The 20487-nt window shown below is 39.0% G+C and overlaps 2 protein-coding genes across 4 annotated transcripts; one reads left to right on the top strand and one right to left on the bottom strand.

Annotated features, from left to right (window-relative positions):
- Positions 1-1162: 1162 nt before the first annotated feature.
- On the top strand, positions 1163-6337 carry LOC107046250. Its single transcript, XM_015268828.1, has 2 exons — positions 1163-3418; positions 3665-6337. The coding sequence occupies exons 1-2, from the start codon at positions 1163-1165 to the stop codon at positions 6335-6337; spliced, it is 4929 nt and encodes a 1642-aa protein (XP_015124314.1).
- A 9524-nt stretch (positions 6338-15861) lies between these two features.
- Positions 15862-20262, bottom strand: LOC107046251. Of its 3 annotated transcripts, none has more exons than XM_015268832.1 (5): positions 20123-20262; positions 19026-19109; positions 18012-18704; positions 17085-17154; positions 15862-16850 (listed from the first exon to the last, which is right to left on the bottom strand). In XM_015268832.1, exons 3-5 carry the CDS (start codon positions 18279-18281, stop codon positions 16579-16581), a joined length of 612 nt encoding a protein of 203 aa, XP_015124318.1. In that variant the 5' UTR covers positions 18282-18704; positions 19026-19109; positions 20123-20262; the 3' UTR covers positions 15862-16578. The 3 variants fall into 3 exon arrangements, with proteins under 3 accessions (XP_015124318.1, XP_015124316.1, XP_015124317.1); XM_015268830.1 differs by having other exon boundaries at positions 17076-17154; XM_015268831.1 differs by lacking the exon at positions 20123-20262 and adding an exon at positions 19585-19621 and having other exon boundaries at positions 17076-17154.
- Between the last annotated feature and the right edge of the window lie 225 nt (positions 20263-20487).

Here is a 20487-nt window from a genome sequence, read left to right on the forward strand (position 1 = left end):
TCAAACGGCGGATTTAAAACTCCGTTTTATTGCGGTCGAGTCGTAAATTTAGGGTTGGAAGAAAGTCGGAAGGATGTCCACCTCAGGCCCAACATGTGCAAGCCAAATGTCCACTCTGGGAAATCCTGGCATCCCTTATTTTTCCCCAGTAGCAAAAAAAAGGGTATGCCAGATTTCGGAAAAACCTCTGGACGGTCCCAACGGTTTCAGAGAGATGCCCTCCCACTTTCTTCAACCAATTACATTTAAGCTAGCAAATATCACCTAGCCAATAAGATTTCGCATATCCCTTCCTAAATAACTAGAGAACTTTACATTTTCTCTCAGATTTTAAGTTTAGTAACCTTCAAGACGAGGGCCAGTGAAGACACTCTTCTCACTGAGCCTCTCACGTTTATCCAAGTATCTTCAAATTTAGTCAACAGTTTTTTTCTAAAATTCTGAAGTGCAATAATCATTCAAAAAACTCCAAAGTGCAATTTCATTTCTACTATTTAAGTCTCAAGAACAATATTCATTAATTTTCAATAGACAATGTCAACTCTGTGAAATTCTCTCTTGTAAAAACATTGGTGTCATCATTGAACTTCTTTTTGTGTAATTAAAATTAAGGTGTTTTAGTGAAAGTGTTCTTTTTCATTTGAAACGCCCTGAACTTTGATTTTCTCTCAACATACATTGAGACGGTTTACGTGCCCATCTCAATCGTTGGATACTCATTGGCGAGCTGCACTTCTGGCATTCCTGGCATTTACGACCCCAAGGGATCGGTCCTCGTAATTTTCAATTTTCCGAGTCAACCGCGTTAATGTTATACAACATAAAAATGGTCCTTCGAGCCGGATATTCGTGTATAATAAACAGTCATAATGAAGTGTTACTCAGTGAAATTAATAAAATCAATAAGTTGATAAAATTTCATCAATAAAATAAAAGAAAACTTCACAAGTGTAAGAGTGTGCTAAGACTTTAGACTCTAGTGCATTCAATCTCGTGGAATACGCCGGTGGTCAACAGGAGCTGGACAGATCAAGGATTTCACTTGCCTCCACCTACCTGCAGAGTCAACCCCCAGGCATTCACCAACAAGGTAAGCTCGTTCATTCAAGCAAGTCGCCTTCCCAATTCCCGTGATCTCCCTATCGCCAAACTCTCAATCACAATGGCACCAACAACTACACCAGAAGAACTAGCTGCTGGGCGGAAGGCGTTAATCAATCAACGTGGGATGTTAAAAGGAAGAATGACTAAATTCTACAAGTATTTGGTAGATTCAAATGTTTACGCATCGATTCCATACGTCGACAAGAACTTCAACATAATCCAATGTGAATTGGAAAACATGCCAGCAATTCTGCGTGAGTTACAAACCCTAGAACCCAACGTCGATCACGCTGACATTCATGAAGAGATAGATGACCAGTTTGAAGCGATTCGAGTCCTTGTGGAGAAATTTAAGTCGCCAGGACGCACTGCACATCCTGACGCAATACCAGAGAACAGACACCTCAGAGACCACAGGTCGCCGTCAGTCACGTCACGTTCATGTTCGTTTGATTTTTTAAAGACGATACCAAAACTCGAGGCCAAGAAGTTCGATGGAAAATTATCCAATTGGAGAGGTTATAGAGACTGGTTTTTGGTTACGATACACAGAAATGATAATCTCTCTGATTCTCAACGGTTAGATTATCTAAATCGGACCTGTGAAGGTGAGGCTGCCGATACTATTAAGGCATTCGCAATCACTGATGAAAATTACGCTGTTGCTTGGTCCCTACTAGAGAATACCTATGATATTCAGTATGCTTTAGTTCTAAATCATTATGATCAACTGATGGAGACTCCAGTCATGAAGAGAAATACACCTGAGGAGATGAAAAAATTAACCAACAGCATTCAAAGCCAGGTCCTAGCATTAAAGGCTCTGGGAGAGAACGTAGAACAATGGAACACCCCATTAGTACACATCATCTTGAGACGATTAGACAAGGAGACCAGCAGGGAGTGGAATAGAAAAATGCAAGGGAGAGAGATGCCCAAATATGAGGCTCTCTTGACATTTTTGAGAGAAGAAGCCACCAGGACAATTTCTGTTAATCCTCTCAGTGCCTCTTCCACATCCCCCAGCTCATCAATGAATGTAAAACCCAAACACGCTAGAGACAATAAAAATCGTACCCAAACTCTATTAACGAACGCTACTAGCAACAGTTGCCCTCATTGCAAGGGTCAACACACTTTCGCTACCTGCGAGAAGGTACTCGCTCTCCCCCCTCTGGACAGGATTCAGGCCGCCCGTACTGCCCAACTGTGTCTTAACTGTTTCCAGAAGAGTCATAAAACTAGGGTGTGCAAGGCGTCTACCTGCTCCACGTGCCAGAAAAAACATCACAATATTCTACATTTAAATGAAGAGGAAACAAAAATGATGAGAGCTGCACATCAATCAAAAACTATCGCCATGGTGGCCACTTTGCCATCTCGAGAATGCATAATTACTGCTGTGGTGAATATCATGGACTCTCAACAGAAGCCGATCCAATGTCGAGCTATTTTAGATACTGCTGCTGGCTCAAACTTTATGACAGAAGCACTAGCCAATAAATTGAGGCTCTCACGCGAAAAACTCGCAATGAGAATCGAAGGATTGAACGACGCGACTACCGCAGCAAACTCTCTCGTGAGCACCACAATTCAATCAAGATTCACCTCTTTTACCAAATCCTTGAATTTCCTGACAGTAAAGAATATTGGAGGATTGTTTCCAATGGAACCAGTGGACAGGACTAATTTGCAAATCCCTCGAAACATTAGGTTGGCCGATCCACTATTTGATCGTCCAGCTCCAGTCGACATTTTGATAAGCGTTGGAACTACTTTATCCATGCTTTGTCAAGGCCAGATACGATTGAATGATCCAAAAGATCCAGATGTAATACTTCAACAAACCCAATTAGGATGGATTCTAGGTGGAAATCCACTGGACAAACCATCACACAATAAATCTCCTGCAGTACAGTGCAACCTTCTTGCAGAGTCTCAATTTGATGTTCAAAAATTCTGGGAAATGGAAGAAATTCCCAGTGAACGCCACTTGTCCAAAGAAGAGCAACTCTGTGAAGCACATTTTCAAGAAAATATCACTCGTGACAGCACTGGAAGATACGTTGTTGCCTTGCCTTTCAATGAGAAAAGAGCAGCTTTATGCAACACTAAATCAATTGCGGAATCACGGTTGAGAAGCCTGCAGAGAAAATTCGGAAGAAACCCCGAGTTGGGACAGCAATATAAAGCGGTCCTGCAAGAGTACATCGACCTAGGACACCTGTCCGAAGTTGAGGACGACCCAAAGGCTCGAGACGGTTTCTACCTGCCACGCCACGCGGTCATCAAGACTGCAAGCCTGACTACTAAGGTACGAGTCGTTTTCAATGGATCTGCAAAGACAAGTGAGACCGCTGTCTCACTGAATGACTCACTTATGGTTGGTCCAAAGATCCAAGATGACATTTTTTCACTCTTACTTCGATTTCGCTCACACCAATTTGTGTTAACTGCCGATATTGAAAAAATGTATCGTCAATTCTGGGTGAGGGAAGAAGATCAAAAATTTCAACAGATATTATGGTTCAATTCAGACAATCAAATCAAAACGTTCCAGTTGAACACAGTTACATTCGGACTTGCATCTGCCCCTTATTTAGCGATACGTTGTCTATCTCAACTGGCAGAGGATGAAGGCAAGGATTATCCCGAAGCAGCTCTTCGCATCAAGAGAGATCTTTATGTTGACGATCTTCTCACTGGAGCTGATTCATTAGAAGAAGCCTTAAAATTACGTGATGATATTACGACTGTCTTAAAGAGAGGTGGCTTGAATATACGACAATGGGCGTCTAATCACCCTCAATTACTCGAAAATCTACCTGAAGGCAGCGTGAACCTGCAGTTGGAACCTGACAAGGATGCCACTATTAAGGCCCTAGGGGTACACTGGGACTCTCAGCAGGACACCATTGTATATACAGTGAAACCAGTCATGAAGACGGTTAAACTCACCAAAAGGAGTATTTTATCAGATCTAGCAAAAATTTTCGATCCACTTGGCCTCCTGGGTCCAATTATCATCAGAGGAAAAATAATTATGCAAAATTTATGGAAGGAACGGATTGATTGGGATGATCCTGTGCCATTAAGTATTCAAACAGAATGGAAATCATATACTGATGAATTAATGCAACTGAAAGATGAATCTTTTGATCGTAAAATAATTATTTCCAATGCAAAAGAAATTCAGTTACATGGGTTTTGCGATGCAAGCGAAAAGGCGTACGGTGCTTGCATTTATCTCAAAACCATTGATGATCAAGGGAATTCCCAGACAAGCCTCCTCTGTGCTAAATCCAGAGTAGCTCCAATCAAACAAGTATCCTTACCTCGACTAGAACTTTGTTCAGCTCTGTTACTCGTCGATTTGTATGAAGCTGTGAAGAAATCTCTCAGTCACGAGATTTCTCGTACGACCTTCTGGTCTGATTCAATGATCGCATTACATTGGATCAACACTGAACCACACAAATTGTTAGTTTTTGTGGCAAATCGAGTCTCAGGAATACAGCAAAAAGCAAAGGAAGCTGAATGGCGACACGTCAGAACAGATCAAAATCCAGCAGATCATATCTCACGAGGACAGATGCCTCGCGAATTCAGCGAGAATCTCCAATGGAAACATGGACCACACTGGCTCAATGAAGAAGAATCTAAGTGGCCCCTTAGTGAGCTCAAAATCCCTGCTGAGATACCAGAGATGAGAAAGACTCAATGTCTGACAACGAAAATTTCAGTCAACAATGATTTGTTAACAAGATATTCATCACTGATCAAATTGAGAAGAATTGTGGCCCTGTGTTTGAGATTCAAAACAAAATTGCGAGGTCCATTGACTGCTGAAGAGTTAGACAATGCTAACAATCAAATTATCAAGGCAATCCAAGCTGAAGAATTTTCTGATGAAATCAAGGAACTCAAAAAAAATTCTTCCCTTGGTAAAAAACACAAGCTCAAACATTTGAGTGTCTTTCTTGATGAAGAAGGACTATTACGAGTTGGTGGTCGATTGAAAAATGCTCCAATCCCTTATGCACAGAAGCATCCCCTTCTATTACCGAAAGGACACTTCTTCTCCGATTTGCTCATCAGGATGGAACATTTAATTAATTACCATTCAGGAGCTCAAACCACTCTGTATTCTCTTCGCAGGAGGTATTGGTTAATTGATGGTCGAAGACAAGTGAGGAAAATAATATTAAATTGTACTAAATGCATTCGTCAGAAGCCTCCAACCAACAATTATCTCATGGGAGATTTACCAAAGTCCAGAGTCACCCAGACTAGACCATTTCTAAATGTCGGAATTGATTATTGTGGTCCTTTTTTTCTGAAAGAGAAAAAACACAGAAATAAGACACAGGTCAAAGCCTGGGTTGCTGTATTTGTGTGCATGGCGGTCAAGGCTGTGCATTTGGAGGTGGTCAGTGACCTCACCACTGAAGGTTTTATGGCAGCGTTCAAACGATTTATTGCTAGAAGAGGCAAACCCCGTCATATTTACTCTGACAACGGAACAAATTTTATTGGAGCGAATAATGACATCAAGGAATTATATTCACTACTGCGATCAAAAGAGCACAACGAGAAAATTCACGGAAATCTCGCTGATCAAGGAATAAATTGGCATTTTATTCCCCCACTCACTCCTCACTTCGGAGGACTCTGGGAAGCAGGCGTCAGATGTTTCAAACACCATTTGAAGAGGATTTCGGACGATTTGCTGACTTTTGAGGAATTCAACACCCTTGTGATTGAGATCGAGGCAATTCTTAATTCCCGTCCTTTAACTCCTCTATCCACTGATCCCAACGATATGCTTGTTCTCACTCCCGGTCACTTCCTTATTGGCGACTCATTGACTAGCTTACCAGAACCAGATAGGGGCATCACTCCCTCCAATCGATTGTCCCGTTGGGAACTTATTCAAAAGAAACAGCAAGAATTTTGGAAAAGGTGGTACAAAGAGTACCTCAACGAGCAGATTACCAGAACGAAGTGGACATCAGGAGAACATCCCATCAAAGAAGATTCTATTGTTCTTCTGAAGGAGGACAATCTACCTCCTCGCCAATGGGCAATTGGAAGGGTCATTCAGGTTTTCCCAGGCAGTGATGGAATCATTCGCTCTGTCAAGGTCAAAACGATCAAGGGAATTTTCGAGCGCAGTGTGCGCAAATTGGCCCCTCTAGTTCATGGAATGATTGAAAGTGACAAAAAAGATTAAAGACTGCATTAATGGACATTAAGAATTGTTGGTGAAATAGAATTTAGCGAATCAAGTGTATTGAACGCATATAATTAAGAGACAATATTTCATAAGCTTAAGAATTCAGAATTTATTTTAGTTGATCGTTTTCTCAAAAAAAAAACTCTCAACCCCCCCAGTGTGTTCGGTGCAGAGACCGATATTTTGTTTCGCATGGAACTGGGGAAAAATTCATTTTCTCATGTTGTAAAGAGCGTGAGCCTGTTCCGACTTGTCTGTCCCTTTTTTTTTGTTTTACTATCGAACAGGCCCCCCTAAAACTCAAACGGCGGATTTAAAACTCCGTTTTATTGCGGTCGAGTCGTAAATTTAGGGTTGGAAGAAAGTCGGAAGGATGTCCACCTCAGGCCCAACATGTGCAAGCCAAATGTCCACTCTGGGAAATCCTGGCATCCCTTATTTTTCCCCAGTAGCAAAAAAAAGGGTATGCCAGATTTCGGAAAAACCTCTGGACGGTCCCAACGGTTTCAGAGAGATGCCCTCCCACTTTCTTCAACCAATTACATTTAAGCTAGCAAATATCACCTAGCCAATAAGATTTCGCATATCCCTTCCTAAATAACTAGAGAACTTTACATTTTCTCTCAGATTTTAAGTTTAGTAACCTTCAAGACGAGGGCCAGTGAAGACACTCTTCTCACTGAGCCTCTCACGTTTATCCAAGTATCTTCAAATTTAGTCAACAGTTTTTTTCTAAAATTCTGAAGTGCAATAATCATTCAAAAAACTCCAAAGTGCAATTTCATTTCTACTATTTAAGTCTCAAGAACAATATTCATTAATTTTCAATAGACAATGTCAACTCTGTGAAATTCTCTCTTGTAAAAACATTGGTGTCATCATTGAACTTCTTTTTGTGTAATTAAAATTAAGGTGTTTTAGTGAAAGTGTTCTTTTTCATTTGAAACGCCCTGAACTTTGATTTTCTCTCAACATACATTGAGACGGTTTACGTGCCCAACTCAATCGTTGGATACTCATTGGCGAGCTGCACTTCTGGCATTCCTGGCATTTACGACCCCAAGGGATCGGTCCTCGTAATTTTCAATTTTCCGAGTCAACCGCGTTAATGTTATACAACATCAGTTATCTTCTCTTTCTGCACTGGCTTGCGAACCTCATTTCCACGTGAATTGTTCTCTGGTCTAGCTGGGGTTTCATATGAAACTGATGATTCCTTGGCGTCATTGATGTCTCGTTCGAGTACGTGACAATAAGAATGATCTGAGATGGGCGTACTGTTCAATCGAGACTCTGCAAGACACAATGAAAGATTCACATAGCCAAAATCCGATAATCGATTTTTTCCATCCAAGATTAGAGAATCATTATTCAAAGCATTCTCCGAATTCTCTCTCATCACATTTTCATTGTGGTGAATGTCAGTAGAGATGGATGGACTCATCATCGGTGGAGATTCTCCATTCGATCTTGCAGGACAATGTGAACGAAGTAGAGACATTTTAGCGTCATCATCCTCAGAACTTGTATCATCTATAACGATTTGCTTATTCTTCAATCCTCCCCATTGCTCAGAGGATTTCAAATCCGAATCATCAAAAATATAGACTCTTTGAGATGGTATGTCCGATAGAGATTCATCTTTAACCTCGAATATCGAAGAGGATTTCGTTTCTGGCGAGTTGCGTGACTCTTGTGGAATCGATGATGGCTCTTGTTTCTGCTTTGCTTTTTTGAATTGAGATTTTATTCTTCTCTGATGGACGTTTGGTCTAGTAGATGATGAGGGTGGTGATGAGGCTGGTCGCTTCTGCCTGCTGGGGAGATTGGAGGGATGGGAATTCGCTGGTGGAATATTTTGTGTCTCGGTTTTGTCAAATGATGAGTCGAGTTGTTGATTCCGGTGAACGAAGTGCGTCAACTTGTTGGCCATTTCTGTGTTGCCAGTCTGGAGGCTGTCGATGTGCGTTTTTAGGAACAAATTTGCTGCACAAGGCATTTTGATATTTTTAAAAATATGGCTTCGCATATATGCAAAATACCCCTCTTGATAGGTAGTAGACACAAGTCCCCCTCGAGCAGGAATGGCAGCCGCAGACCGCAGAGGAAATTCCTTGGCGATCCTCTCGAGCTGGACGATGAAATCAGTCAAATAGAAAGCATTTACTGATTTTCCTCTCATTGCGACAGAATCAGCAGGTTTTGCTACATCAATCAAACTTTTAATCCATCGATGAGTTAAAGTGCCGCTCTCACCTTCAGTGAACTCTTTCTCCTCATTCTTCTCAGGGTTCTCTTCGAAAAGCGTTCTAGACAGTTCCAACACTTCAATTTCATGACTGCGGGTGCTTATCAACTCTTCCAGCTCCTCTCTTGCCCCTTCTACCGTAATTTCTCCATCTGATGTATTCACGATGTAAACGAGTAAGAATATATGTTCAAACTCAGGAACGTTCTGAGCATCAATTAATAGAGCAAGACACCTCATGAAAAAACCCTTCACGAACGGATGACAATCCTTCAAGCATCTCCACTTTGCCACAAATGCCATGACGTGAGCCACATCAACTAAAATAAGAGTAGGTGCTGGTCGTGGTCTTTTTTTCTTTTGCTCATCCGGTGAAGAAGCCCACAAGAAACATTCGTCGACATAGGTTTTTAAACTCATATTATTAAAAGCTAAAGCAGCAGAAAAAAGGATTGCTCTCTCGTAATCGGAGATGCATTCACTGGGGGCTGGAGCCGTCAATCTCCTCCAAAATTTCATCCAGTCCTCAATAAATTCCTGTGTGTGTATGGTCGACAACATCTGGTTAACACAAATAGTTTTCTTTTCAAAGTTTATTGTCATGGTGTAGAGAAAAATATGCCCAGTTAGTTTTTTCTCTGAAATTGGGAATCTCGTCACAAACTTTCCGGATGCATCGATTGAAATTTGTGATGATCCTCTTTTCACACGACAATACTCCTTGAAAACGTGAATTTGGTCTGGTGTACTGTACCAAATAGCAAAAACTAGGGCATCTAAGCGATGTAGACACTGTGAATAGCGGGGATCGGTAGCCAATTTTCGAATTGATTCAATTACATCAACTTTTTCCCTACGCCCTATTCCAAGCTCATCCTTCATGTTTTCCATTTTTGCTTGTCTGTATACATGATTCTCACGAATGAAGGGTGGTATTCTCTCCCCAAACGCGACATTTTCTTCCACTAATTTCTCTCGATAGTTCCTAGCACACGTGTCTTTCAATTTTTTGCCAACTTCTTTCTGTGGTAACAATCTCGTGTATCACGAGTGTAAATGATCAGCGACAATCCATTTTCATCTGGTGGTTTCCCAGCGATACCAACCATTTCATTCCCACACTCCTCGTCTTTACAATATCCATAGAATTTCAAAAAATATCCCTCCCCATCAGCCTCTTGATTCACTCTAACATGATTATTCTTCCCCAGAAACGCACAAGGTAAATTATACCTTTTCAACAATTCTCCGGTAATTACTCCAGGCCATACATATTTCTTCATCCTCCTGCTCAAATTCGAAGAAGAATCATCTGGCTTTACTTTTTCCCATTGATGGGGAGGTAATAAAAGGTGAAATGTGGTAGCTGCAGTTGGAATGTTTTCCTTATCAGAGTCCTGCCAATCGCTTTCATCACTCGTCTTCACGAATAAGGATTCACAGCTAACCTCATCGTCGGAGATGAGTATCTTCTTTGTTGGTGGTGGAGTGGCAATATTTTGTCTCTGACGAGCTGCCATCAAATGATTTTTCTTATTGTCCCTAACGTGATTGTAAACTGTACGAGGTTTCCACCTCCCACCTAGATCTTCACTCATTTTTTTTCCATACTGGGTCTGATAATGGTGGAAAAAAGTTTGTAAAAAAACGATGGATGTTCTTCTCGATAATGGCAATCGCCTCATCTTCTGGGACTCTCGCTGTTTGGGGCATCGTCTCTTAACCTACAAAAAGCATGGATCACTTTATAAAAATATTCAAAACAAAGTATATTTATGTTGCGTGAAAAATGTGAAAAAATTTGGATATTAAAAAAAAAAATCCAGGTTGAGGCCTGGGTGGAGTGGCGATACTTGAGAAAACGTAGTTTTCTATTTACGAAGTCAAAAGTTGTTCAATTGTCAAAAACTCAGTATAGCGGCCAACAGACAATGCAGAACTATGTCGCTAAACTGAGTTTTGAACAATTGAACCACTTTTGACCTCGTAAAGAGAAAACTACGTTTGCTCAAATAACACCACTCCATCCGAGTCTTAATTCAGTGAATCCGACTAACTGAACTGCAGTATGACATTCTACCTGGATGATGTCTCTGTTTTGCGATAATTATCAATAACGATGTGAGATCGAGCAGAGTAACTTTTTCACGAAAAAAATAATAGAACATGTGGATTAATGAACTTCTAGAAAGGTCTTTTGTCTCAACTTGTGATTTTTTTAGAAAATGGCAACAGTGCAAACCCTGCGCCCGAATTAATGCGCGAATTTTGATTTTTATCTCCATGGACGTGTCCGAAGGAGAGACATTAATTTTTCAAGATTTTGTTTGCAACTCTTGTCTTTATTGGAATGAAAAACTTATGTCCATAATTTATTATGTCCAAAACAACACGAACAATTATTTGATCTTGGGTAAATCATCGATCTTAATCATCTAGATCGTAATACTCCCACATCGAATTTTATATTTAATTGAATCACAAGAAAATCTTTGCGCATTCGCTGAGGAATTCTATTGATAATTCAATTGAGTTTTTTTCCGATTTCTATTGACAGTTTCGCAGCTTTTCCACGTGTTTTTTTGCCAATTAAGAAATTGACTAGATAAAGATATAATTTAAAAAATTCAACAGACCTAACGTTTTCTACAAACCTTAGTCTTCTAGAACTGTTTCTATAGAAATTCTTCGGTACAAACTTTCTAAGTTTTTCAAAATCGAAGACAACAAACTTGGAAAATTCATGCCAAGGAATTTCTGTACAGAAAAAATTCCCAAGAATAAGTTTCATAGATGAATTAAAGTCTATTGGTTTTTTTTCTAGTAGATATTTTTCTATCACACTTTCCAATGGAAAAAAATCGCGGAGTGTTCAATAGAGATCGGTAAAAAAATCAATAAAATCTTCAATGGAATTCCCTAGCAAATGCGCTAGAATTTTGTCTAGGATTTGTTCATACGTAATTCTTCAACTTTCAACTGAATAATAATTTCAACGTTTGAGTTAATTCATCACAATGAGAAAATAAGGAGTGGAGGAATTCATGAAAATGCGGCAATGTATGAAGCTGGGCAAGAACAAATCTTCTTAAATCTTGAATATTTCTTCGAAACCGACGGAGAAAATTCGGAATAGTTTTGTTTGATTTTGATTTCACGGGGAGCAATTGTAAATAGTAGGAGAGATGGAGGTAGAATGAATTCCCTTTCATCATCACTAAACGGAGATTAGCAGAAAAAGATTCAACCAATTCTTTGCTATTTTCAAGCCAAATCGTATTATTTAGTTGACAGATATCGACTATTAAAAAGAGTTTATTTTGCATCTTCCGACGTCATGTCTACATTACCTGCCAAGGAAAATAAGCATGATGACATTTTCCCTCTGTCTCCATGACCATAGACGAAGTTTCAGAGGAATAAAGCAACAATTCCATGTCTTCCATGATTACTACAGTAGCCTCTCGTTCAGAATAATCATTTTCAAAGCGTAGCAAGCGCACTTTATCCAAATATTTATGGATGAGAGTGAATTTTTGTCCTGTTGAAATGATCCAACCTTGATGCTCTGAACCTCCTAAATATTTTTTGCTCAACCCAGGCTTTATCTCTTCTCTATTCCAAGGAAAACCTGTTCTCTGATCCGAAGTAGCGTTGAAAAGACTTCTTCCGTTGAAGAGACGTAAGAATATACTGAATTTGGCACCTGGAATAAAAAAAATTATAAAGATTTCATCTTTTAATTAATTAGGAAGATTTAGTTTCTGAAAGAAATTCAGGCTTCATTATGGAGAATGTCCATCGATGTCTCCCCCCAACTCTCACCTCTTACAATGCAAACTAATTAGACATGCTGAGTCCACCAAAGATCGAGAACGTCCACGAAACTCAAGGTTTTTTTCCTATGAGAATGCTGGAATTGTCCTAGTTGCTTAATTTCGCAATTTGCGGACCTCTTAGACATTTTCGCTCCTGATAGATGTACCGTACAGTAGAAAATCAATGAAGGAGTACCTACAGTAATCACATGACAAGACATAATCAGTTGATGACTATCAATCACGATAATAACTCCATCAGTTCAATGGACATACCATCCATAATGAGCCGCCGAGATCGAGGCTCAATTATTAGAATGGAGCCCACGAATTTGTCTTGCACTTGATCACCCTTATCACAACTCGCTAATTCAATTATAATTCAATGACCGATGTAACACCCGACATGACCTGTCACTTACTCCGAAATAGAACTTTTCAAGGTACTTGAAAAGACATACGTATGTACGTGCCATCGCGATCTCGAGGGCGATTCAGATAATCGCTCGACCGTGGCGGGGAGCGTGAGGGGGTATGTCGGCGGAAGGGGAGATGTTTTCGGAGCGGAGCGTTGTTTTGAGATGGTGAAGGCGAGATGGCGTTAGCCGTCAATTTTATAATGCAAGAGCAGAGGAGGTTAATTATTAACGAGATATAAAATTCGTAATAAGCAGTAGTTGAGATTCACTTGAGAATAATAAAATTGGTATTTGGGATTTTTCGAGTGATTTATTGTAATCTCCGCGAGATTTTGATGGCCTGGGACTAACTGAATTAGTTATGTGTTTTGTGCTACAAAGTGCTAATTAATCGTTGAATTGGATTGAAATTAAGAGGTAAGTTTGTTTTTTATTGAAAATATTCAATTTAACCACGTGTAGAATCTATTTTAATTATGTATTGTGTATCACAGTCGGATGGATGAACTCATTGCATCATTTTTGGAAAATGACATACTCCTTGAAACTCAACATCCAAGTATCCTCAAGCCTCAAGGGTTTAAAATGGAGATCTGATGTCTAACGACATTCAGGGTTCCTTCTTCAACATTATTAACTAGCCTGGGAGACGCAATCTACTGATCACGAGCTTGGGAGATACCGCAGTTTGACAACCAACGTACTTGCAGTTATTAGCGGAACTCCATGCCTTTGTATCGAGAAAATTACGCGGAATAATTGATAATTGATAATGAACGAAATTATTTGAATTTTACTCAATTAATTTTAATGAGGAATTACAAAATCGCGCGATTTTTTTTATTAGTCAACTTCATTTTGCAGAGATATGTAAATTTCATTTTTCCATGTTTTCTATTAATATTGATAAATTAATTTCCATTAATCTTGAAAATTAATTTAAATAATACAATAAAAGAATTCAACATTATGTATATGTCTCCTTATTATGAACGAAGTGTAGCAAATTTTTTCATTTTGATATATTTCTTTTTTATTGGAAGGGAGAGGGAGCAGGACAGAACCGAGTAACTCCTGGTGCTTGAGACGTAATTTCCTTAGTCTGGAGCTTCTGTTGCTTCTCAAATTTTTCAGTGGCAATAGCTTCTCTAACAATGAGACCCTGCTGCTTAGTTGATATTCTTCGGTTGACCTCCCAACTCTGACCCTTGGTACCTCCCCTTTGGCCCTGCATGGTGGTCATTGAACCCCAAGATTAGTGGCCGTGAACCTAAATCAACATGAAAAGCCGCGGGGAGGCCATAGAACGGCCATAGCGGCTTGCGTATGTTCCTGTGTTGAACCGCTCATACTTGCAATTGTTTCATCGCCTCCATTGCGATCTTCGTTTTTTCCATACATCGACTCCATCGAATCCAGTTGCGAGTATTTCATTATTTCCATCGGTTTTGTTAATAAAAGTGCAATGGATAATTTCAAAGTCGTCCTAGACACTGAAGGCAGGGTCTTGACCGACCACGATGAATCTGGACGAGAGATTTACTACTTGTACAATGGGGCTAGTAAGTTTGTCATACTCCTATGGAAGCACGCTGGAAATATCGATAGTAATCGAATTAATATGGCAATTGTTTTTAGATAAGACCATAGTACAGAGTCCTCGTTTCCTGAAACTCTGTCGAGAGATTCAGGAGGCCGAGACAGAGTGTGAAACTCCAAAACAGAATGATGGGACAAACGATCCTCAAACCTCTGGAGGGATGACTCAACTTGGGATCATTGTTATAACCAGCAGCAGTGACAGTGACAGTGATGAGTCAGGTAAGTTATTTCATTTAGATAGCTGTTGAAGAGTCCTTCAGAATCGAGGTGGTTTTATTTTCATGAGCTCTCTTGTTTCTGATTTTAGTTGACCTGAGGCGTGGGAAAATGATGAAGCGAGAGAACGAAGGAAGTGTTCAATTCGGGAATAAGGGAAAGAAACGTAGATGGATCGGTCCGGTGACTTCTCTAACATCTTTACCTTGTAACTCAGTTGCATGGAGTGCTCAACCCTCAACATCTTCAGCTCACCCCTCAAGATTACCAGCTCGTCCCCCAGCATCTAGGACAACTGCCTCAATCTCCAAAGTCAAACCAATCCACCCAGCATTAGACTCGTCAACCCCCAAGGCTGGAACAAATCACACACTGGAAAAAGTGAGTCGCCCACTGATACAGTCGCCTACTGGTACAGCCGCAACAGGTCTTCGGGCTAAAGAGAGTTCTGAAGCTCGTCAACCATCAACATCTGCAGCTAGTCCCTCAGTCGCATCGAGAGCTCAACCCTCAACATCTTCAGCTCACCCCTCAAGATTACCAGCTCGTCCCCCAGCATCTAGGACAATTGCCTCAATCCCCGAAGTCAGACCAATTCACCCAGCATTAGACTCGTCAACCCCCAAGGCTGGAGCAAGTCACACACGGGGTAAAGCGAGTCGTCCATTCAGCAGAGGTCGGGCTGGTGCAAGTCATGCTCAGGCTACAGCTGCAGCTAGGGCTGAACTAGGTCCTGTGGCTGAAGGAGTCCCTAGGGCTGATGAAGGTCCTGAAGCTCGTCAACCATCATTGATTGAACTCTACCGTGAGACAGTGGAGTTGCGCATTACTTTAGTACTCAACAGGAAGCGTGAGCGGCTGATCGAACTGATGAACTTGGTGTCGGATTATCTCGAATTCAAACGTCTTCAAGATCTCAAGCATGAATAAAAGTCAAGGCTTCCAATTTTCAATGGAAAATTTCAAAAATTGAAATTTTCATCTTCATTTCCCTCTTCGCATCCTTTACAAGTATCGTTATTCTATCAATTACCCCAATTGTTAAACGATCAAATTAGTTTTCCTTTTTTTCTACTTATACCATTCTTGTTAGAATAAAATTGTTTCTACTAATACCATTATTGTTAGAAGAAAATTAAGATTCAAACAAATAGATTATTAAGGTTATTATTAATGGTGAATCTATCGACTATTACTTGAAAAATAAAACATACTTAATTAATCCTTGAAACTTTATTTCCATCAATTCATTAGCATTACGATTATCGCCAGTACATCATTATCAATACAATATCATAACTCATTCTATTTTAATTTTATGTAATTTCGTAGTGAAATTTCCTTTATTATTTGATTTTTTTTCGAAAATATGCATCTTCAATTACGAAAATCCGTGGAATTTCAGTGCATTTACAAGGGGATAAAAAATCACAAGAAGTGTGGCAATTGATTTGATTTGATTCATACAGTATTCATTCGAAGTAATGAATTTTTTTTTCAATTGTTCTTCATTACAAATGTTGAAAAAGAAACGATTTACTTTGGCCGCAAAGAGAAATTGTAAGGGACGGTGGGGCAGAATGAAACACGAGGCAAAATGAAACAGTAGGAAAATCTAGTAATCTGAGGGAGATAAGACGATTTTCATAAAGACCTTTTTTGTAGAGAATTTTACAAGCTACAAAGAAGGTCTGTATGAAATCGTTCTATCTCCGTCAGATTACTAGATTTTCCTACTGTTTCATTTTGCCCCACGCTCCCCTAGTTCTATTTAATTAAAATCAACATGTTACTCTTTACCACTTCAGTAATGAATTGAAAAAATTTCGACTGTAATGGACGTTAAGATTCTATTTTCAGCCCATGAAAATTATCAATAATCATTGGAATTTGTGAGATGACTCTGAAATTCTTAAAATTACTCACTAAACGCCATTATGGTAATTTCTGTAGCAATGCGACGAGCGTGTCGTTGACCTGTTTGATTGAAGAAACAAGCTCCTCATGTCTCTGCCCCTCAACTCTGAATTTGTCTTTCTCAAAATCGAAAATTTGCATCTCCAGCTTTATTTTTTGTTCTCTGTATTTCACAGTAGCCTCTGACTCCTCTTTCTTAAATTCCATTTTATTTTCCAGCAGTTCCACAGCAGTTTTGGCTGGATCACAGGCAGTTGTCGTTTTAGTTTTAGTCTCATCGGATTTTTGTCCTGGAATTAAATTTTCGCAAGGTCAAATCAGAGGAGTCAAATTAATTTTGTGATTAAGACTTGAAGAATATAGACGTAATTTAGACAAAGAGAATAGGGACATTTCCCTAGCGGACGAGAGGTATGAAAATATCGATATTATCACCATTTTCGATTGATGAAAATCGAACAAAATTCATTGATGAGAAGTATGAGAAGAAAATACGCAGATACATGGACCATCACCTGCATCACCTGTGTCATTTGGCCATGTTTCTGTGACATCATTGTCGTAGTGCTCAGGAAAGTAATTGCCAATCTCCGCCTGTTGAAGAATTGTTACAATGAAATTAAATTAAAGAATTCATATACAAATCCGGAGACTGGAGAACTTTTTAAAATGATTTATTCAGGCAGAAAATTAGAACGCTTGAAAATTAGAGTCACTACATTCAATGCCCTCATACGTATGAAAAAATTGAATAGAAAAATGAATAGAAATTCTATTATATTTTTATTAGAATTATATTTCTTTATTATACTTCTATAGAAAATATTTTATAGAAAAGTTGAAAGATTCTCATTTTTCTACGAATTCTTGGGCTTGCATTTTTCAAGATTTTTCCGCTGTATTTTCGTTTGTTTCTCATAACAAAAGCCATGAAAAAAAATTAATGCCTAAGAATTCTTTTATATAAAAAAATTGATTGAGTTTTCTATAAAATATCTTCTATAGAAATGACGCAAAAAACAAACAGGATTTATAAAAACAGATATCAAAACAGAATTTTAAAAAAATATAGAATTGAATGTAGTGAGTTGCTCTAATTTTTAAGGGCTCTAATTTTCTCTCTTTAAGTCATCGTAGAAAGTTATCTGAACTGTCCGGATTTGTATGTAGATTTTTCAATTGAACTTTAAGAACTTAGAAAATTTAAGCCCTAGAATTTAATGGAAAAATGGTAATCGATTGATTTTTCTATAAGATATCTTCTATAAAAGTGGCGCAAAAAATAAATAGAATTCTCCAATACGATTCTAATAAAATTCTGCAATACAATTCTAATAGAATTCCAATAGAGTTATTCCATAATTCCAATACAAATCCAAAAGAGTTCCAATAGAAATTCGATGGAATTTCGATTGGTTTTTCTATTGAATTTTTTCCATACGTGTACTCACGGAAACATCAGGGAACTCCTGATCTAGCTCCTCATCGAGTTGTTCTAAGTCCACGTACGTGTCTCCACGGTGATGGTCTGCATGGTGATTGTCTGCATGGCGATGGTCTGCATGGCGATGGTCTGATTCTTTATAAGTCTTCTCTTCGCCGGAGCTGTGCATGTAGGATGGATTTTCCTCTTCATCAGAAATGACGTGAAATCTTGCAGACATGTGCAGCTTATACTTATAATTTCCATTGTCTTTTCCACTTTGACTGAGCCAATTCATTCCAGGACCGTCGAACGAGCTTCGCTCATACCTCTCCACAGATGGCTAAATATTATAATTTTTCAAATTATTTAAAGATCTCGTTGGACCATTTTTGTTTGGTACGTGTGTTGAGTGGGCGAACGATGTAACAGGGTTATAACCACCAGATGTGCAGTTGACAGTCCTCACGGTGCGGTTATTCCCAGTTCGAAACTTCTTCTGGGGAGGCTCGTTTCCTCGAGTTGAAGAAGAATGTCGTGATGGGAAGCCACCTTCCTCAATATTGGGTATACCATAGGACTCTGGTCCTAAGAAGTCCAGTAATTCTTTCTCCAGAGTATCCAAATCGTCGTCGAGGGGATCACCACCACCTGTGCCCTTAGCGTGACTTCTCAATCTTGCTGCCCTGATGAAGACACCTTTTTTCCAATCAGTCCAAGACTATCGAAAAATTTTCGAATGACATATGATTCATTTATTTCTTCATTTCAGTACCGAAGTTGTAAAGGGTAAAAAGTCGACTTTCATATCTCAATAAACATTGAATTATCTCGCTAATGAATGATTGCAGGAGGAAAAATCAGAATATATTTTTTGTGGGGAATTTTCCCATCTACAAAAAAGATATTCTGATGTTTTCCCCTAAAATCACTCATTATCGAGATAATTCAATGTTTAATGAGATATGAATAATCAACTTGTTACCCTTCACTATTTCGCTACCGATTTATAATTTGAGAAAAAGAAAATTCAATTATTTACCCTCATTGCTTGATCTCCATCTTTGTTCATTGTTCCATTGCTTGCAGCATTCACTGTGTTAGCAAACTCCTCTTTGTGACGCTTCTGTTGGATTGGAAATAAAATTTCCAGATTAATTTCGGCTTCAATAATGAATTGATTAATAATTAACAATATTTCTAAAAAAATTATCCAGACAATTTCTCATTCTCGAGATATTCGCAACAATATTTTTTAATCGTGAGAATGTCAGAAAAAGTCAGAAAACCTTTTTTCTTGTAATTTTAATTTCTTTGAAAAATTTTATTTGATATTTTCCCTTATTCCATCAATTTAAGAGATTTCGCAAAACATTCTAAATCAATATTTGAAAACTAACATGATTTTCAAATTAAGAAAATTATTTGGAATTATTAAATTAGTTTTTTTTCAACTATTCTTTCCAGGCAGATAATTTAGGCGGTTTTGGGAGCCCTCGTATTAGGTGAATAAAATATAGAAATAAAATGAAATACGCAAAAAAGGAGCTGCTCGGGCTTCAATGGTAATTTTCAGTTGGAAATTCGATTTTTCAACTCACCATTTTTGCCTTCGAATTAAAGCCAGAGTCTTTCAAGCGTCCAAGAGCGAAATCTTTATTCTTTTTCATATAATCGAGCATAGCCCGTTTACAATGGTACGTAATTCTGGACATGGTGAGAGATTTCAATTCGTGTATGAAGATTGAAAACTTTTTGTGTATGAAGATTGAAAACAAAAGAACAATGAATCAACAGAGTGAATTGAGTCGCGAGATTTCAATAATTAAAGAGAGAAATTCGGAGAATAAGAGGGAGCTAGAGCTTACGCATGACAAAAAAGGTATAAGAATGTTCTATAGAAAGTTCTATAGAACTTTCTTACAGGGCGATCCTAGAGGGAATCGTATAGATTTTTTTACGGTGAAATTTGGGAATTCAAACAAAGAAGCACATTCAACTTGAATTGTTTAACCGCTTTGCTACTGAAAACTACCATCTCAACAATTTCTAATTATTGAAGTTTAATCCTTCATTCATCAGCATCTACTCTTCTACTTCCGGGGTGTGGGTCATTCCTTCAAATTATGATCACAGTACCTGTCAGGTTGTCTGTTGAAACGGATGGAACTTGATGCTCTGATAACTCGAGTCGATGTAGGAGTTATCACCTTTGACCTCTTCATTCTCGAGGACAATACAACTGCTGGAACAGCTGTGCAGGGGCGTCCGGACGGAGTGAGTCAGCAAGAGAGGACCTGCTGAGAACCCCAGGGTTCTAGGAGACGGGGGACGAGATTCGATGTTGGGTAGTTAATTCCATTCTCGGGAGAATGTCCTGGACTGTTGTGAACTTTTGCTGGGGGGAGTGGACGTGCTGGGGCTCGTGGTGACCTGGGAGAGAGAATGGAGCCTCTGAACCACTGTCTGGGGAACTCTCGGAGAGGGTGTAGGCTTGGTAATCT

The sequence above is a fragment of the Diachasma alloeum genome, unplaced genomic scaffold, assembly GCF_001412515.2.
Source record: "Diachasma alloeum isolate Michigan unplaced genomic scaffold, Dall2.0 Dall_scaffold_01242, whole genome shotgun sequence".
NCBI lineage: Eukaryota > Metazoa > Arthropoda > Insecta > Hymenoptera > Braconidae > Diachasma > Diachasma alloeum.

Coding starts and splice junctions, on each gene's coding strand:
- LOC107046251 (XM_015268830.1), bottom strand. CDS start 18,281: ATGAATTGGCTCAGTCAAAGTGGAAAAGACAATGGAAATTATAAGTAT. Junction 17,155..18,011: donor AGGAGTTCCCTGATGTTTCC/GTGAGTACACGT, acceptor ATTCTTCAACAG/GCGGAGATTGGCAATTACTT. Junction 16,851..17,075: donor AAATGACACAGGTGATGCAG/GTGATGGTCCAT, acceptor ATTTAATTCCAG/GACAAAAATCCGATGAGACT.
- LOC107046250 (XM_015268828.1), top strand. CDS start 1,163: ATGGCACCAACAACTACACCAGAAGAACTAGCTGCTGGGCGGAAGGCG. Junction 3,419..3,664: donor CTGCAAGCCTGACTACTAAG/GTACGAGTCGTT, acceptor AAAACGTTCCAG/TTGAACACAGTTACATTCGG.